General features: G+C 37.6%; 1 protein-coding gene across 2 annotated transcripts in view; it reads right to left on the bottom strand.

Moving 5' to 3' along the window:
• Window positions 1-16,189: 16,189 nt before the first annotated feature.
• The window catches only part of gpc5c (glypican 5c), a 216,971-nt gene continuing 211,764 nt past the window's right edge, over window positions 16,190-21,396 (bottom strand). For both annotated transcript variants that reach the window (XM_088346410.1, XM_088346415.1), the window contains one exon: window positions 16,190-21,269. In XM_088346410.1, the coding sequence (XP_088202536.1) occupies window positions 21,112-21,269 (158 nt within the window). In that variant the 3' untranslated portion in view covers window positions 16,190-21,111. The remainder of the gene's footprint in view (window positions 21,270-21,396) is intronic.

Genomic DNA, 21,396 nt, shown 5'->3' with positions numbered 1-21,396 from the left:
TGCAGTGTTCCTCAATTGGTGGGTGAGGACCCAATAATGGGTCATGGACCCATTTAAAGTGGGTAGAAGGCCTTTGCCATGGCAAAATAATGCTAAGAAGAAAAAAAACGAGGGTCAATTAGACTCCTAATGGTAGTTGGCGACAATGCCTCAATCTCATCTTCCCTTTTCAGTGAATCAGCACATTTGAGAAGGGCCATCTCTCATTTTATGGTGATTTTATTAATTTTATTTCCTTTTTCTGCCCGTAATAATGGGTCCAAAGAAAGTTAGCGATGCCAAGAAGGAAAGGTGGCAAACAGTGACAACATCGATTCCAGTATTTCGAATTTCTTTATGTATGTGGCTATTTTTAAGCAGTTCTAGAGGGTCACTTTTCTGCGTCATTTTGGTTCTGCTGCTCATTATGTTTTTTGTTTTTTTTTTAAAAAAAAGGAAAATGTAATGATTTATGTCTTATCTCGTCATTAAAGTGGAATAGTGGGTTCAGACCAGTTGAGAAGTACTGCTTTACTGTTTTGAAGCATATTCAACTCAGAGTTAAATCTGCTTCAACCCAAGAAGTAAGCTTTGAACTCGTTTAAAATTTTAAATATACTTAATTCAAGAGTTTAGAACTTTAAATCTGCTTTAATCGATAGTTTAAATGTTTACATTTGCTTTACCTTGATAGTTGAGAGCTTTAAACCTTTAAAGGTTGAACTTTGACAGCACTAATTAATACAATTATTTGAGTGGTTCGGATTTTTAACTGTGCCAAGAGGAAGAAATGTCCTGGAATGGAAGTCACGCTGTGAGTTCCAAAGACGGTTTCTTGCAGTTTTCAAAAGTTGAGCTTTAGTCTCTTCCCCGTCAAGAGTTGGAAGCAAAGAATTTGATGGCAGCGCTTCAGGCAAGAGCGGCGCTCCGAGGCCTCACCACACCCCTCCATCTTTTTATCATCAGCCTATCGGCACAAATAACTAACCACACTTTCCTGGCAGAGTGGCCGGCGGCCGCTAGCTCCTTCCAGCCATTTTTGGCTCCAAGCCGTCCCACAATTGCAGACTTTGTCCCGCAGACTGGCGGCCGTCCTGCAAAACTTGTCCCTCGCGAGGATATCGTGACTCAGCTTTGGCCAGGGACGGAACTGAACTGCAAAAGAAAAACCTTCAGGCTTCGAGTCCTGCTTTTAATAACTCACAAAGCGACACAAATTAATTAATGGATGGAAATTACATGGTAGGCAGCATGCTCGTTGGCATGTTAATTTCTCGTTAGATTACGAGTCTGGTAAAGCACAGATTTACAAAGAAATGTACGAATAAATACCTAAAAATATATGGCATATTAATAGGTCAATGAACACATAAATAAATCACATTATACCTAAATATATGCTATAAATGCAATGTAATCATATATATATATTCATTTTTAAATTTTTTTTTATTTCGGTAATGAAATGAAATGAAATGATCTGAAATGAAATGATCTGCATTTCTATAGCGCTTTTCAAGTCAGTGACTTCCCAAAGCGCTTTACAGTGTGCTTCACATTTCCCAATAGCGGCCTTGTATTGTAGCCATGTAAGACGCTAACCTGCTTATTGGGGGTATTAGGGGTTCAGTGTCTTACCCAAGGACACTTCGACATGTAACACGGACAAGCCGGGATTCGAACTGGGATCCCTTGATCCCAAGACGAGCGCTCTACCTCCTGAGCTACTGCCGCCCCGGTATTTATTTTCTAATTTATATCATGGATTTATTGTGTACTTTTTGTGTATTTTGTCGTTCATTTTTATTGTATTGTGTCGTGTATTTTGTTGTGTATTTCCTAGTGTATTTTACCGTTCATTTTAAAATTTATTTTGTTGAGTATTTTACCGAGTATTAGTTCAGGTATTTCGTTATATTTTGTCATGTATTGTCATACATTATGTTGTGTATTTTTCTTGCATTTTTTTGTATGATTTCTCATTTATTCTGTCATGTATTTTGTCTTGTATTTTGTGGTGCATTTTGTCATTGATTTTCTTGAGTATTTATTGTGTATCTCGTCATGAAATTTTAGTGCATTTTGCCGCGTATTTTCTAGTGTATTTGATTATTTATTTTAAATGTATTTTGTTGAGTATTTTGTTTTCTATTTTGTCATGAATGTTGTCGTCTATTTTGTTGTCCATTTTTTCATTCATTGTTTGCGTATTTGTCATGTATTCTGTCGTGAATTTGTCGATTACTTTGTTTAGTATATTATTGAGTATTTTGTCGAGTATTTTGTTGTGTATTTTGTCGTGTATTGTCATATCATAGCTTTTGTATTTTTTGGGGGATTTTGTCGTTATTTTTTTGTATATTTTGTCGTGCATTTTGTCTTGCATTTTTTCTTGTACTTTGTCAGGACTGGAGTTGAACCCCAGAAGAAAAACCCTCAAGCAAATTCATCAACTCGTGCTTTTGATAACTTTCACCAAGCGACACAAATCAATTATTGGATGTAAATTACATGGTGGCTTGAGCATGCAAGTTCGCGTGTACCTGTGATAGGAAGTGTTGTTATAATGAAATATTTTACTGCTTATATATAAGTCATGATTTTATAATTTTTTAATTCAAAACTTATTCAGTCATATTTGTAAAAAGTCATTTATTCAGTCGTGATTAGAAAACTTTGCCATTATTCCACTTGTGCTTTACTTTGCAGCCAGGACTTGCTATAACCAGTTTTGAAAAGTACTTTTGGTTTTGTTTTTCAATTTAGTTGTAGCACTCTCCTTCTGTGTATTTGGGGTCCGATTTAGCCCAAAATCCAACGTTTAACAGCAAACTGCACGCAGTGGGCGTGTGAATCAAGCAAAGTTTAAAATTAAAGTATTTTTATATGTGCAGTATTATAATTTTAGATATCCATTTGTAGTCAAAATCAGCTCAAAATCGGGCCAGATCAGACGTAGCCAAGAATCAAACGTGCAAAAGCGAACTGCATGCAATGAGCATGCAAATCAACAATAATTTAAATGACTCTTAACTTTTGCCAATCAGAATCTAAGATGTTTATTTGAGTTCTAAATCACGTTTAAATTGGATTGAACTAGATTTCAACCAAAATTTGACAAAAAATCAATGAACATAGCTGGCTACAATATTATAGTTTACATAGTTAGCTAGCCATCTAACTCCATACGGTTGGCTGGCACATAAACTGTTATTTGAAATTAAACGACTCTTAATTTGTGACATAATACAATTCAATATGTCTGTTTGGTGTCTAAATCACGTCAATAACTTGTCAGACCCCATTTATCCAGAAATCGTACGTTTAAAAGCAAAGAAACGCTCAATGAACAACTAATAATTTTTGCCGTATTACAATCAAAGATCTATTTGAGAATCATGTCCAAATTGGACCTGACCCGATTTAGCCCAAATCTTTTGTCAAAAAAAGCAAATTACAAGTAGTTTTTGCAACTCAATCATAATTTAAAGTTAAACAATTTAAAATTTGTGCTATATTGTAATTTTACAATATAGCACAAATATGGGGTCAAATCACGACAAAAATAGACCAGAACAGAGTGAGACAAAAATCTGTCTTTGAAAGTACGTCCTGTGCTAGGTTTTTTGGGGGGTTAAACATAGCTAGCTACACAATCATGTGTAACTAGCCTTAAGTACAATCAATAGGCGTGGAAATCATCCATAACTGATAATTAAATCCCTGTTAATGTTTACCATATCCTAGATAATGTGAGGAAGTTTATTAGCCTGGAACCATAGCCCGTTTTAGCTAACCCCCCCAGAGAGCTTTGCCACTCGGGTGTGCTAGGATCCTGTCAGCTAGCGTAAGTGAGTCAGGGCGACATGAGGTCACAGCTGCTCAGCTGTCCGTCTGGTCTATTTTCAACGGCAGTACGAATCAGCGCTTCTGTCTCTGCAGCTCTGCCAAGTCTTCACCTCGTCTCTTCGATGCGCGTCTCAGCTACCCACAAGCGTCGAAGACACTTTCCGGAAAAAGTCCAGTAGCCTGTCTCTGCTTTCAACATTTTGTGGCTTCATGAGTGTTTAAAAGTTTTTTTAAGAGGCATGCTGAGCTAATGATCAGTTACACGGTCCACACGGTCCTATTTTGTATCGTAAAATATAAATATTAAAACAAAGGAAGTGCTACCCTTTAGTCTGTATTTGTTAAGTGATGACTAATGCTAACAAAGGCAATGAATAAAGGGAGACAAATGCCTTTTCCTTCCGCTGTGAGCAAAAGTTGCTTTTGTACTCAAGGGAATACTAGTGTGAAAATGATTTTAATGTGATTTAATAACAACATGGCAGCACGGAAGCTGAGAGGTTAGCACGTATCCGGCACAGTTCTGAGGTCATGGGTTCAAATCCAGCTACCAGCCTTCCTGTGTGAAGTTCGCATGTTCTCCGTCTCTGTGTGCCCTGCAACTGGCTGGCAACCAGTTCCGGGTGTCCCCTGCCCACTGCCCAAAGATAGCTGGGCATGGGCTCCAGCACCCAGGTGACCCTACTGAGGATAGGTGGCGCAGCATCAATGGATGACGATAATGACGTACCAATGGCCTTAGTGGCATCAAATAGACACAGTAGTATTTTATAGCCTTTTTTTAATTGCTGAGACACATTTCAGGATATCTAAAACTAGAAAGAATCATATTCTCTTTTTTACCACTTTTTCTTGGTGTCTTTCATCCGTGATGCTATTTTTGCTGATTTTTCTTGACAGGCATTGCCTTGAGATTAGATTTGAGAATTTTGTGGTTGCTGGGATACCTTTTAGTGCCCACTTTGGGCACAGTGTGTCGTGGTAAGATTTTGCATTTCAATTGGTAATGCTTCGGATTGGATGGCTGGATGGACAGATTGACAAAAGGACAGATAGTAGGATGGATACATGGATTGAAGATGGTTGGCTGGATGGATGGATGGTTGGATGAACAGATTGATGGAAAGATGGATTTACAGAAGAATGGCCATTCGGATAGATTTATTGACGGATGAATGGCTGAATGGATCGTTAGTTTCATGGACAAGCTGGTGGATGATGGATGGTTTGACAGATAAATGGTTTGACTGATAGATAGATGGTTTAATTGCTGGAATGATGGATTGAAAGGTGGTTTGATGGATGGATGCATTGGTGGATGGATTGATGAGAAGGGATGGATAGATACATGGTATGACAGAGTGGTGATGGATCGCTTAATGGTGGATGGTTGGATCGACGGATGCTTAAACAAACAGACAAACGGATTATGGATGGATGGATGGATGGATGATGACATATTGCTGGTTTGATGGATGAGTGGATGGCTTTAATGATGGATGGTTTGATGGCTGGACCATTGGATTGACTGATGGTTTGACAGATGGATGGGTTGATAAATGGATAGATTGTTTAACAGATGGGTGGTTGGGTGATGGTGATGGATAAATGAATGTATGATTAAAAAATATAATGTTTTCTATGTACATAGATGGAGCGATGGATGGAAGGCCAATCTGAGGGCAACTGAATGGATAAAACTGGCTCAGGATCACCCTGTTTTGAAGACTGCCTCCTTCAAACCTTCTTTTGTTATTTTGAAGTGCCAAGCTGAATATTTAGAAGGAAAATCAAAAGTGTAGTTGTTGCAAAGTTCTTCATGAATGAATTAATCCTTCAACTTCCTCCTCCGCATCCTAAAGTCATTTAAAAACAAGACTCACGCTTTGCTTGGTTTGCCGCAACAAAACCTCCTATTTCTCATTTTGACACCCCAAGAATTCGGTCATTATCACCCCTCGTTTATCCCGAGTCTCTTTGAACGCGGCATCCCTCCGTGCTCGGCTTATTTATGGCCCCCTTTCTTGTTCTTCTTATCATCCTTCATGAGCTCGGCCCCCTCCGGCTTCACGCAATATTTTTCATTTTTATCATCTGTCAGTCAAACTCCTGCTCATGTCATTGCAAACGTTCTTTTGTCTGTTGCCTTGTGCGACACCAGCAGGGACGCCGCCTAGATATCGTGAAGAGATTTCAGGAAACATTGAAAAATGTTGATCCACGTGGAGTGCCACATTTGATCTTGTTATAAACAATGTCCACTATGTTGTTATCAAAGACAAAACAGACCATTCTAATTTAAACTTGTAGTGTAAGTGCATATCATTGGCCTCAATTGAAATAAAAAGTCGTGAGCATTAGTGTCAATGCAATAGTTAGTAGAAAGTACACGACTTAGAAAATTTTTTTTTCTCAAAAAACTTTTCTATTTTCACCCATGTCAACAACACCAGGAAAAAACAACTCTCACATCTTTGTGGAATTCACAAAGGCGTTTGACGGTATTGTAAGCCAGGCTAGTTCAGACCATCAAACAGCTGTGCACCAATAACCAGCAGTGCGGTACTGATCAACAGTGACATAAGGCTACATTCTCTATCCAACTTTATTTAACATCTACCTGGAGAGGGTCATGACCAATGCCCTGGACCAGCATGAATATACAGTCAGCATTGGGGGACACAACATCACTAAACTCCCGTTTTCTTCAGATTTGGTCTGACTGTCTGGAGAAGAACAGTACTTTAATATCTGTTTGACAGCTGGTCAAAGCCTTGACCCAGTATGAAATGGAAATCAGCTGCAGAAAAAAAACCAAAGTAATGACCAACAACCCCCAAAGTATCATTACAAACATTACCGTGAACCACCTCGAGCTCGATCCTGTCAATTAAGAATTTTTGGGTTGTACTATCAGAAAAAGGGTCAGGACCAGTAATCATTGACTGAAAGACTTAAAATTCAGTCGTCTTTCCAGACTACAACGTATCTAGAGAGACGAGAACATTGCAGTGAAATAAAGAAATCTAGAATCATGCAAGTGCTGCTTACTTCCTCTTTGTCTGCAAGACGAGGATTCTCACAGTAAAGCTGGAAAGAAAATTCCAGAACATGGAGATACGATGCGACAGGAAATTTTTATGCATCAGCTACAAATCCCATGTGACAAACGAAACACCATCAGAGAGAACATTGGACCCTACGAAGAACTGTTGTCAACTGTGTGTAGACAAAACCTGCAATGGTATGGTCACATCAGAAGATCATCAGGACTGGCCAAGATAATTTTCTAGGGCACAGTCCAAAGGGGCAAAAAAAACCAACAACATCAAGGAATGGGCATGTGCCAACTTTGCTACAACCCAAACTAAGGCCAGGAACCTCCTACAGTGGAAATATCTGTCCAGCATTGCGTCTTTAGTCGTCCCGACGACCTAGGCCACATATGTCAGAGTCAAGGCCCGCGGGCCACATTAGGCCCGCGAGAGGGTTTTACCTGGCCCGCGTGACGATATCAATATATTATTAGATCCGGCCCGCAGGCCGCTGCAAGCCAGCAGCCCGCAGTATGCATGAATACTACATTTCCCACAATGAACGGGGACGCGCCGAGCGGGAGCAAAGCGGGAGGCGGTTTGATTTATTCAGCAGTCGATCAGCAGCAGTCATTAGCATAACAGCAAAAATTAGCCCACATATACCCATCAACAATGGCTAAACGGAAGGTGGACACTGAAAACCGGGGCTTTCAAACAAGGTGGGAGTTGGAGTACATGTTCACGGAGGTAGCTGGAAAAGTATCAGCGTCAGCCTCAAACAAGTAATGTAGAGTTGTAGTAATACAGTACTGTATATAAATGTATGTAAATACAGTAATAATACAGTAATGTTTCCTGTGCAATTACACATTTAAAGTTTTTACTCCGTTCAAGTTTAAAAGTTAAATATGCACATAAAGAAGGTCTTGTTTTTTGTTGTTTCCCTCGGGAATTTTAAAGCTTTATTGTCTATGTTGACTATGTTGTTTTTGTTTGCCGACTCTGTCCTGGGAGTGTTTCTTGTTTTTCGGCTTTTCATGGAAAATAGATCTTGATGTGGACAACAGTCTTTTGATAAAATTGTCTCCTATTTAGCAGAGAAAATGTCTTTTGATTTTTATTATTTGTTAATCAGTAATTCCTTTTTTTCACACTAACCCAGAGAAAGCCCAGAAAGGAAAGTCAATGTACATTTGAGCAGGACAGATGAGGTCCAGAGTGTTGATTGCTATTGGTTTTAAGTAACAAGAGATTTTTGCACTTTATTTTATTGTATTTTGAGGCAATATTTATTTTTAATAATTGCAGATGATTGAATGATAGAAAATGGTTATGAGTTGTTGTTATGAGATATGTTATGAGTTTTTTTATATAAAGGACATTTGTATTTTGTGCCTGCTGAAATTAAAAATGACTGACAGAGTCATAAGAAAATATTGCTTTATTTATCCAATCATATTGTAATATATTTGTTGTGTTTTCAGTAGGTTAAATCTTGGTTTCAGTAAAGATTGGACAGTCCGGCCCTCGGCTTGTAGCCAAATGTTTTATTTGGCCCTCCGTCCATTTGACTTTGACACCCCTGACCTAGGCGGTTAATGGATCCATCAAAACTAAACCGTGATATGTACCCGGGACAGGCCCAAGCCTTCATGCGACCCTAAGCAAAATTAAATTTGGGGCCTCCTATTACTTGATCATTTGAATACCTAGTAGAACTTATTCCATGTTCTACTCCAAGGTTGGGCAACTATTTAGAGTCAGGGGCCGAATATGATATTTACTTTAGATAGATTGGTTCCATCAAATTGCTTTTGAAATGACCACAAATAGAGCAAAATAGTATATTAGGTCCTTGTTTTACGCTCTTCACTTGCTATTTACTTTTGAAGTATTACTGCAGGTGTTTTTAGGGTTTTTCAGTATTACCGAAGTTGGATTTTTACTGAAGTTCAGTAGATTTTTAGTGTTACTGCAGTTTTATTTTTGTAGTATTTTTGTGATATTTCCATAGGATAATTTTTGTAGTATCGCTATCGGGGTAATTTGCAGTATTTCTTTTGTAAACCTCTCACATTAGTATTTTTGTAGTAATATTTCTAAAGTAGATTTTTATATTATAGTATTGTGTATTGTTATTTTTTTTAGTATATCAGTAGAAGTATAATTGATGTATTTCCAAAGAAGTATTTTAGTAGTATTTTTGCAGATTTTTTGTAGTATTTCCATCGTAGTATTTTGGTCATATTTTTAGTATTTTTGTAATTTTAATGTAGTTGTCTTTTTGTAGTATTTTTGGAGTAAATAATATTTATTTTTTAATATAGTATTATGCAGTAATATTTTTGTAGTAATTCTATACATTTGTTTTATTTTCAGAATGAAAGCAAAGTAATATATAAGGTCCCTGTTTTTAAGCACTACATTTAATATTTCGTTTTGTAGTTATTATGTAGTATTTTTGTTGTATTACTGGAGAAGAGGACACACAAAGTGACAATGGGGACAATGTTGGCACCAAAAAAGTTACCCACTCTTGGAGGCCCCCTAGTGGTTGTGGGGCCCTATGCTGCCACTTAGCTCGCTTTTGCCTGTATTTACCCGTAGGTGTGATGCGTATAATAAACCAAACTTACAGTGTTCCTGCCGGATAAGCTAGAGCAGATGGCATCAGTTTCAATCTTAATTCCGCCTGTCCTTTGAAAAGCTGCCCAACCTGGAAGTATGTAAATGAAACAGGAAGTTCGTAATGAATTTGGCAAATACAGAGGATGCTCTACTTATGAACGAGATCGTTCGTAAGTTGAAGTTCTTCGTAAGTTGCTTCAGTGCTATATTTTGTATGTTTAAGGTTTGTATAAGTAACCTGTATTGTTTTGTACTAAAAAAATAAACATTTTATAAAATAATATTCTCTATAGACATACATATAAAGTTGAGTTTAACTTTCTTTTGGAAGATGCGCTTTAAGAGGTCCCCCTCCGTGTTAAAAAGTGGCAGAAAAAAAGCGAACTTACCTTTTTCTCAACCGCATAGAGCTTTCTTATTACACTTTCATTTCAAATGAAACGGCTCTCCCCTTCTTTACACCTTAAACCAACCATATTGAATGGATGCACCAGATATTAAACAATAAAAATGTCAAAGTGGAACTAGGAAATGGAAGCGGCGGAGAGAAGCACTACAGTAATGTCCTGTACTCAGAAAAAGGTGTACACAATACTAAGTCTAACTTAAAGCAATGTCCGGATATTTTTCGACACCCCGAAAAAAATGTTCGTATCTACTGTTTTATGTAAGTCAAATGGTCAAGTAGGGAAGCGTCTGTGCACTTTGTAATAAGCAATATATTCATTTTAAATGTAAATATAATTAATAATTAAACAATAAAACATTGCGTGCACCACTCCTTTAAACAAAAAAAAACACCTACATTTTAACCCATATAGAGAAAGGCAACTAACATTTGTGTTAAGGGCAACACTCAAGTAAAGATAAAAAACACATTTAGATCCGATCAAAGACCATTAGTTTCATATTTAAAACTTGCTCTATCTTCTGTTAAAAAAAGCAATGTTGTTTATATGACATTTGTATTTTTTCCGCTTGTTATTGATAAGATGTTATTTCAAAGGTGACTTTGGTAGCCACAGGGCATGGTGGGTAATGAAAGCCATGTTCCAGGGCAGACTGGCAGCTAGCGACAACCCCTTTTGAACTGAACAAAATAATCTAAAATTTATAAAAAAGAAAAAAAATGATACCTTGAATCAGTGAAAATGGCCACCAATGGGGTATGATTCCATTTTTTGTGGGGTAGTTAATAACATATGGAAACTATTTTATACATCAAGGAGATTTCTTTTCCGAAGATGGCAAATGATCAAATCCTATATAAAATTCCTCGACTTGACACATGCATACAAGTGCTCACGTCTGGGATTTTAATGTGCCTGCAATGATTTGAAGATCCATACTTTTCGGCCGACAGCAGCCATATGTCAATTTGATGCCCGAGCCAAAATGGACATTTTTTATTTTATTTTGGAGATGACCCGTTTCCTCTCTTTGACAGTTAAATGTGGCTGACTGATGACTGGAAGTCTATCGTTGTATTGGTTGGACAGTCCTTGTGATGGATGTTTTGAATGGCAAGTCAATGCATCTGGATGACGTTTAGTCTTTTTTGAATATTCAAACAATTGTCTAAAATTGTATATTAATGTTTTTTTGATTGTCTTATTTACCTAAAAACACCTCTTTTAAAAGTCTTAAAGCTAGATAAATAAAAATGCAAAGCAGTCTGAGAGTTCCATTTGCCTAAAGATTTTGGAGACAAATCCACCCCCCCCAAACAAATACAGTGAAGAAAATAAGTATTTGAACGAGGAGAAGAGAGAGAGATCGTAAGACACAAGGGGAAACGAGTTTTTCCCCAAAACTTCACAATACACGACCCCAGTCATCCTCTCTTTAATGCAGTGCATTTGTCCTTTTCTATGTGCAGAAAACTACCCACAAAGCATGCTGCTCCAACCCCCATGCTTCAAAGTAGGGATGGTGTTTTTTGGATTGGTCTCTTCAGTCGTATTCCAACCAAACGCGCTTAGTGGAATTAAGACCGAAAAGTTCCATTTTGGTCTCATCTAACCCCAAAACTTTCTCCAATTACTCCACTCTATCATTCGAATACATATGCAAACTTTGACTTGACATGTTCTGGTTTAAGCAGGGGAACCTTCCGTGCTATGCATGATTTCAAACCATGACGTTTAAGTGTATTACCCACAGTAACCTTGGAAACGGTTGTCCAAGCGCTTTTCAGGTCATTGACCAACTCCCGCCGCCTAGTTCCGGGCTAATTCCTCACCTTTCTTAGAATCATTGAGACCCCATGAGGTGATATCTTTTGAGATTGACCGTCATGTTTAGCTTCTTCTATTTTCATATGATTGCTCCAACAGTGGATCTTTTTTCACCAAGCTGCTTTGCAATTGCTCCGTAGCCCTTTCCAGCTCCGTGGAGGTGAACAATTTTGTTTCTGCTGTCTTTGTACAGCTCTTTGGTCTTCACCATGTTACAGGTTAAAGTCTTACTGATTGTTTGGGGTGGACAGGTGACTTTATGCAGCTAAAGACCTCAAACTGGTGCATCTGATTCAGAATGGTACATGGAGTGCAGGTGGACTTCTAATGGGCGGACAAACTGGTCTTTCAGGGTCAGAATTCTAGATAATACACAGGTGTTCAAATACTTATTTGCAGCTGTATCACACACATAAATTGTTAAAAAATCATGCATTGTGATTTTTGAATTTTTCTTTTTTGTTTATCTCTCACAGCTGACATGCACCTACGATGAAAATTTCAGACCCCTCCATGATTCCCAAGTTGGAGAAATAGCAAAATAGCAGGGTGTTCAAATACTTATTTTCTTCACTGAATATATAAATAACGCTCTAACCACTGCGCTGCCGTGCTGCCCAGTTTACGAGTCATCAGGTTAATACTCCCATGTCCAACATCAAAATGGCTTACTCCTTTACTCTATTAGTTTAGTTTATGATGACCAGATATGAAATTAGCACTGAAAACGTTATAATGACAATCATAAAATTTTTCATAAAATTAGGGTCTATGTTTTTAATTACCCTCAAATTTTTCTGATATTGAGTCTTCAAAACGCTGTCCAAACTTATAAAGTGCGTATATTTTAAGTTTCATCTTCTTACATTATCACTTGTACTCTCATATAGAGGCCGTTCAAAAATTGACCCACGGAAGCTTCTATTCTTAAAATTAGTTTTCCCCCTAGAAGGAATTATTTTATTTTTTTGCTGTTAATTCTGTACTATTGACTTTTGCATCAAATTGCATTTTGTACTGAATATTCTTAGCCACTTAATAAGGAGCAAAAGTTGATTGTCACCTTACGAGTCATCGAGTTAACACTCTCCTGTCCATGTTCTAGTAGAATTTCTCCGTCACTGCATTATTCCTTGTCGTCTTGGATAAAGAGTTTACGATTTCTGCATATGAAATTGTGGGTGAATCACCATTTTGATGAAATGTGCATCCTAAATAAGCACCAATAGTTTGTTATTAACTTAGGAGTCACCAAGTTAACACTCCTGTGTCCCCCTTCATGACGGCTTCCTCAACTCCATTATTCCTTGTCGTTTTAGGTAAATAGTTTGTTTTCTGGATATGAAATCGCGGGTGAATCACCATTTTCATGAAATGGGCATCCTAAATAAGCACCAAGAGTTTGTTATTAGCCTATGAGTCACCGAGTCAACACTCTCGTGTCCACCTTCAAGACAGATTCCTCCTTCTCTCCATTATTCCTTGTTGTTTGGGGTTAGTAGTTCGTATTTTCTGGAGCTGAAATTGTGAGAAAATCGCTATTTTGTGCATCCTAAATAAGCAACAAGAGTGATTAGCTTACCAGTCACTGGGTTAACACTCTGTACACTTTCAAGACTGCTTCCCCCTTGACTCCATTATCCCTTGTCGAATCGACAGCTCCGACAACATTATCCTCTTAAGAATGTCCTTTACTTCAGGATGCAAATGAAGCCTGTTTCTCCGAGCAGATTGTGGCTCTTGTCTGCTTAATTGCGTGCAGCCACGGTTTTCAGAGAGATCCTATCTCGCCCGCTTGATTTATTTTTGTTTACCTTCATAGAAAAGGAGCACAGCCCAAAAAGTAAAAGAAATTGAGCAACACTTTGTAAAACAATAAAATAAGACACAAAGCAAGATTTTATTTAAATATGTACATTTATACACATGCGACCATACACGGTGATAAGTGACGAGTAGAAGAAGGGGGAAGAAAATAAAAAATGGAGTTGGATATATTTTTATGATGACATGATCATCTAGCTCGGGGGGTTTTCGAGCTGGGAGCTACTTCTCGGATATTAAGTAGTAGACCCCCGGGATGTGTCGTCCCCGCCTTATGACGTTTCCACTTCACAGTGTGGGATAAGCTGTTTTTTCGACCCCTCTTTACAGCATTTTCCCAACTATAGCAACAAAGTAATTTGTGTGCCCAAAAATGTTATACAATTCGAATTTAGCAGTGTTAGGGAATACATAGAGTTACTCTAAGGTGGCTATCTGATATCGGTCGACTATTAAATGCTGGTCTGCTGTTGGTTTGTGTAACAGCATCATACAGAAGCCATTGGCAGAACTCCCTCCCACAATGCCCTTCTCTTTCTTTAGTTCAGATTCGAATGCACGCCGTAAAGACTTTGTGAGAGTAAGCAACTATATTTTTAGTACTGGATTTATATCCGCTTGCAGTGATGCTAAATGTCACAGCAAAAACATTAGAACCATGGAACGGAAGCATGTGACTATCAAGTAATATGAAGAAGGCACGCGCATCATTAGCGAATATGTTGAAGCAATAAACAATTGGGATGATAATTAAAGATAAAGAGGCGATTAAATCGAGGACATTCTCTAAAGGCCCAGCAATCCTTGCAGGTGGAAGTTTTAGAATTAGTTTTAATTTAAATCCTCCGTCTTCGCCCCGCTTACTGCATCCACTCGCTACTCCGTTCGAGCAGTTAAGGTCACATCACACCTAAGGTAAATAGAACAAACTTTTTACTTTACACGAATACTCATTCTGTCATGTGCACTGGTTTTACACACAAGTAGAACTTACTATGAACAATTTTGTTATTTTAATGTTCTTATCTGGGATACCAGGGGTATAGAACTAATTGCCATAGGTTTCTATAACCCCACTATACAGCAATTTCACTTTGTGATTCTAGGTCAGAATGGAATAATGTTGTATCCTGGGGGTCTACTGTGATTTGATGTAATTTTGTCATGTTTTTCATTTTTTTATTTTAGAAGTACACTGGTCAACACAAATTGAGATTTTTTTTTCACAAACCGAGTTTAATTCTTACAATCTTTCTCTGTGCCGTGCGATGTTCTTATATTCATTTTACATGATGTTTCTGTGTAAATGCCTTAGAATGTCTTATATTTTTATCTGTATTATATTTAACTTTTATCATCTTCATATTTCAATATTTAGTGTTATTTAGGTAAACATTTTAGCAACATTTTGGGTATTTTGTTTTAGTAGATATTTTTATGTTTTTTTTTTTTTAATTTTGGGTGTTTATGGTTATCTAGGTACAGATTTTATTTTTTCTGTTTATGTCTATGGAATAAATTTTGATACTTTAAAATGCGTCGGAACCAATTATTATCAATACCATTACTTCATATGGGAAATAATGTTTCAGTGCCTGAACAATTCCATTTTTGAACACCGAGCTTAAACCGATTATGGTGGAGTATCGAGATATCACTGTATTTGCATTTTTTTTTTTTTTAATGTTAAGCTAGTCTCTGAAATGGCCCAGGAGGTACACATGTGCTCTTTGGGGCTCACTAGTACCCATGAGTACTATGAAGGTGACCCCTAATCTAGTTTTTATGTATCATTTTGTAGATTTTACACAGAGACGACATACAATCTTGTTTGTTTTCTCGTTATCATCGGGAAATGAATCATATAGGTTAATTTTTCGGGCACAATGTAACGGCAGTGCCATGATGTTCCTAAACACAACACACGTGCTTGGCCCTCCGACGAGATTGCCGGGCTCCTTCCGCGAGACAAATAAGGATTTACTTGTAATCTATCGGATTTGAGAGGAACGTTCGGTATTGCGGGGGAGGCGCCGGGGTGCGTTTGTTATCTTGACCGCTTGAAAGGAAAACATTTCTCGCGTTAGAAGTGAACGCACAATGAAGTCATTAAGAAGGTCCAGCACAATGGGCTCCAGTGTGCTCAATCTGGCAACGTCTGAAGAGTTTTTGGAGGGCGACCGGCGATTTGTAATTCAGATTTAAAGTATAGAGGAAAAAAACATAATCGGAATATTATAAAAGAAACATTTTTGGGGATATTGGCAATAGGAAGTAGCGTATTTTCCGCACTATAATGCACATCTAAAAGCCATCATTCTTTCAAAAGCTGACCATGCGCCTTATAGTAAGGTGCGCCTTATATATGTATTACTCGAGGTTTTGCAACTACGGTAAGCAGCCACGGACTCGATTTTCCCCTGTACAAGAAGTAGAGTGTGGTGCATGCTGGGATATATATATATATATATATATATATATATATATATATATATATATATATATATATATATATATATATATATATATATATATATATATATATATATATATATATATATATATACCGGCGTTTCATTTCCGAACCAATGAGTCAATCATTTGATTCGGTCACTATTGGCAAAAGTTATTCGGAGGTAAAAGAGACGGGTCCTTTTTAGTATTTACAGGGTTGTATAGGCTAAAGCGGGGTAAAACGAAGCCTGCAAATGGCCTGATAATATGTAAATGAGTAAGTTAGGTTTTTTTACAGCCTAGAGAAAATAATTTCATGTGGCTAATCAGACAGCTAGCAACAAGCAATATCCATTGATGCAGAGATGCATTTTGGCAGATTTTTTACTTTTTTATTTGTCGGCATGATCCCGTGTTTTGGAGTAAATATAATTTACTAAATGTAAATATTTTACACGGTCGGATTCTCTACCCTCACGGATGTTAGGGGACCGTGGTTGCATATTAGCAAGGAATGTAATGGCTGCTAGGCAACGTCTTTGGTGAGCAGCCCCGGTTTTATATTTTTCGGTTATCTTGTTTCAGACTGATCGTGATGTTTCTGTAATGAGTATATTTTTAAATATCTTAAATTCTAAAGGTTTAAACTTTTCAATGATATGTGGCATGATGTATTTTAGTAGCTGGTGACACCGTGTCTATACGTGTTTGAGACACAGATTTGCTTCTCTAATCTGACGTCTGACGATGGGCTGTCGTAACATTAGGGGTTAATAGAAATTGACCTATCTGACTGTTTTGTTGACTTTCCTGCTGTAGCGCATTATAGTCCAGAGTGCCTTATGTGTGGAAAATAATTACCAAAATACTGTATTCTTTGGGGTGCACCATATAATCCGGTGCGCCTTATCGTGCGTAAATACAATAAATGCAATCAAGAAATGTGGGGGAGTATTGAATTTTGATGTAAAATAACGCTGGGTATGTTTACATGTAGGCAATAATCCAAATGGAGATGGGGATAAAGGACTTCTAGGGCAATTTTTATCAATTGTTTACATGCCTAGAGACTTAAAGATAACACATAATATTAGTATCCGATTACAAGGGGTGACGAAATGACGCTAATAGACGTCGAATCCCCTCTTATGTTTTGACATTAAAGGATGGTTTGAATTCATGTCACTCAACAAATTCAACAAAATCCTCCTAAATTAAGCTCCATCCCTGTGTCTTGTATGGTTACAAGTGGTCTTCGTTTGTGGCTTGCCAGAAGCAAAAAATTACCGTATGCAACCTATTTATTCGAGTGTAACAAGTAAAATGTTTTATGTAAAAAAAAAAAACTTTGAGTTGGGGCCTGGGGTGACAAGCTTCAATGTATTACTGTACTATATTACGGTATCTGCGTAATGATTTATCAGTCAAAGATATCGCTGACCACAATTGCAAAGCATGACGTGTAAACACAACATTGCCAATGGGGCATACCATTGCACAAAGGCAGGGTTCACAATCCCTCTAAATGTTTGTCACTCAGAATGCTTAATTCTAGCCGGGAAAAAGACGAAAAATGAAATTAGGGGTGCGCGTTATTCACATAAGCGTGCTATACTAGAATAAATACGGTACTCGCATTTTAGCTGAATTTAAGGACCATGAAATACAATAGTGAAATCAGAGTGTCAGCTTTTATGCGTATAAAACAAAATAAACACAAATGGCGTAAGTCAAGAACAGCCATCTAACTTTTTTTTGGGTGGGACCACATGTCATTCTATTGTGATTTCCTATGTTTTGTTGCCTTTTTGCCATAATAATGGGTGCCTAGAAAATTTGTGATATCTAATCAGAAAAGGAAATGCTCGCGAAATATGAACAATGATCAAGTGTGACAGTGTGTAATCTTTGACCACTAAGTAATGCTGTTCTGTGTAGTGCAAGCTATAATGAGTGCTAAAAAGCACAAATAAATTAAATATATTGAGACTTAAAGGGACAAACCTAACCATTTTCTTTTACTTTTTGCCAACCCTTACGCAAGCTTTTGTTTTTTTTCAGGGTACCCGTGGAAGCAAGATGGCGGATAATCATATCACTTCCCTCTAGGTCAGTATTTTTCAACAGTTGAGTCGCTACATACTTTTGGGACCTTTCTACAGAAGGTTGCGGGTCTGTGCCATGGCAAAATAATGCTAATAAGAAAATTAAACTAAGGGTCATTTATACTCCTTAAAAATAGATGCTGATATTTACCCTGCCTGATCTCCTCTTCCTGTTAACTCAATCAACCCCATTCCAATTGTGTTTGAGAGGGACAACATCTCATTGTGATTTAGTGTGTTTTATTGCCTTTTTTGCTAATAATAATGGTTTCCAAGAAAGTTAATGATAAGGGGAAGGAAGAATGGAAAACAGTGCCAACAACAATCAAGTTAATGATAAAATAATTTCAAAATATGAAAACTGTGCACGAGAATCTGCCATCGAAGCGCTGCTTAAAGGTAAAAACTTGTTCTCTTTGATTTTTATTCCCGGTACAGTAATACTTTTTCAAGGGGCATACGTTCCAAAAAGCACCCGCAAAATGGGTGAAGTAAAAAGCTTTATTTTATTTTTACAATTATTATAAAATTAAATACTCCATGATACATCAAAACTAAAGAACAAACTCTTTTCACAGGATCATGCATGTGTTTAAGAAATAAAAGTATGTTTTTTATTTTCAAATAATAAGCTGGGAGACTGTTTATCCAATCAGAATGCAGAACAAAATGCACGATAAAAATCTGTGAATTAGTAAAACTGTGGAAAGTAAACCACATTATAGGGAGGTATACTGTATATTAATCTTTATTATCATTGAAATAATTATTTTTGTACATTACAGTAGGTACATTAATACTTTGGGTAAGTATTTCTTAGCGTATGTGGATATTTTAGAGCAGTTTTGAGGAGGGGGGGGCTTTAGATGTAGACTTATTTGCAAGAATAAGGTACACTATATACAGATGGATAGAACTGTATAATTGTATGTGGGTTCCGAAAATAAAGTAAAACTATGCCAGAGAAAGGAATTTATACAAATAAGGCTATTTAGTGAGTAATCCGCAGTTTTCATGTATGGTTGTCTCTGTACTACAAGTTCCACAGTGCTTTGCGGTATAAAAATATCCCGGATGAGAGAAAACTCTGCGTGAGCACAAATAATCTGATTACTAGAATGTGTATACATTAACGAGCAAATAGAAACTGAAAGAACTAACCCAACCAATGCAATCGAAAATGTCACAGTCTCACTTTAATTGGATTACTGTGTGTTTACATGGCTTTACGTAATCGGAACACTTGCTATTGTTCGTTTCCTATTGGATTAATTTCTGCATGTTCCCATTGCGGGTGTGTCCAATAAAGTGCTGAAAAAAATAAAACAAAAACAAAAAAGCCGCCCCTTTTAACTGTCAATCAGGAGTATACATCCAGCATCTTTCTTATAAATACATATTTTTTTCTACCAGGCGGCCTGTGACAACAAGGCACTCTAACTCAACCACATCTTAACTCCCATTTTTGCACTCTGCCCTTCACTCGCACCCCTCACTCCGCTATCCCTCTTCTTTCTATACACAGAATAATCTCCAGTTTTAGATTTTCAACACTCCGGGTCTAAAATTATATCAGCAACAGTCCAATTGTTCACCAAGTAAAATTTTGCACACCAATAAGTGTTGTAGAAACACCAGTTCAGTTAAAACAATCGTTGTAATAAAGACACTCATGAGTGTTGCTATTTTTTAACACTGAGAGTGTAAAAGTATATCAGCAACAGTAATTGTTCACAAGTGTTGGAGAAACACCTGTTCAGTGTAAAAATGTTTTAACTGGGCATATGCTATGATACAATTCTTGTACACTGAGAGTGAAAAAATGATATCAGGAATTTAGATTTCACGCATTAAGTGTCGGTGAAAACAATTTTGTGTAAAAAATGTTAATAAGTGGCCACGCCTATGAGTGTCACAATTATTTAACACTGAGAGTGTAGAATTATGTCTGGAATTGCAATTTTTTACCAATGTTGATTTCACACACCATATGGTGATGAAAAACATGAGTTCAGTGTAAAAAAAGGTAATATGTGGTCACACTCATGAGTCTTTTAAATTTCAGACACAGTGTAAAATCATCCCAGAAATAGTCATTGTTCAAAAATTTGGGATCTCTCACACTGTAATGTGTTGGAGGAACACCAGTTCAGTGTCAAATGTGTTATTAAATGGCCACACTAAGGAGTGTCATATTGTAATAACATTTTAACACTGAGAGTGGTAAATTATACCAGCAATAGTCATTGTTCAACAATTTTGATTTCTCACACATGATGTTGGAGAAAAGCCGGAAGAGTGTAAAAAAACAACAACAACAAAAGACATCTAAACAACTTTTTAGTGGTAATCTAACAGTGGCAAATTTGCTGCGTAGGATCCGCACACTCACGGCCAACAACGAGGCGCTCTAATGGGGGAACATTTTTTGCCATTTCTTACATTTTTTGTTCAGGTTTTTTTCTGCCTACATGCAATAATGTTCATTTCCACAAGCCAACAAACCAAAAAGACGATGCACGCTAAACATTCCCGAAATCTTTCGACACTGCTTAAGTTTTGCATGGAAAACTCCGCCCTGAGCAGCCGATCAAAGCTCCACGGGTCGCTAAGAGCTTCACTCTGACTCTCAAACTCGAAAGCTCCCTTACACAAGTATAAACGGCGATTTGCGTGTGCGCCAGGGCGTTCACCTGGCTGTGCGCGTTCTAATCCCAGCCAAAGTCAAATCTGCTGGAAACCATTTATCAATCTGGCATGCTTTCTGTAATCCTCACACAGGAAATATGTTTTTCTTCTGCGGCGGCAGAGAAACCGTGCGTTTTTTTTTAGTGATCCTTAAGAGAGTGCTAGCAGCTCCAGATCAGGCGGCGGGCGGGGTCCAGTTTTTCCGAGATCCACGACGAGACGGTCTCGGATTCCAGACGGTCTCGTCGGAAAGCCGACGTGGGTTTTGGGGGCGGGGTTTAAAGTCGTACGAAGTTTCACGGCGCGACGTCAAAACAGGATCCACCAGGAGAAGAGTGCGGCGATGAGCATAGTGAGGGGTCCTTGATGGATGTTCGACGGGGAACCCCCGACCACTCGTACCGAGGGGGGCCGGGCCGGGTTCTCTGGCCTTGTTGATCCGACTTCACTGGAACTTTTTGTGTGTACTGTAGGATAGAACAAAAGAAAAATAAGAACAGCAGCCAAATATTTCAATTGATATTTCATAATAAATCGAGAGAACAACAAAAGAGCGGCCATTAATAAATTAAGTGTACAAATTTGGTATGAATA

The sequence above is a fragment of the Urocampus carinirostris genome, chromosome 1, assembly GCF_059441175.1.
Source record: "Urocampus carinirostris isolate Australia breed hairy pipefish chromosome 1, RoL_Ucar_1.0, whole genome shotgun sequence".
In the NCBI taxonomy this organism is placed as follows: domain Eukaryota; kingdom Metazoa; phylum Chordata; class Actinopteri; order Syngnathiformes; family Syngnathidae; genus Urocampus; species Urocampus carinirostris.
The sequence above is the reverse complement of the archived record's forward strand: the minus strand, read 5'-3'. Positions and strand labels throughout refer to the sequence as shown.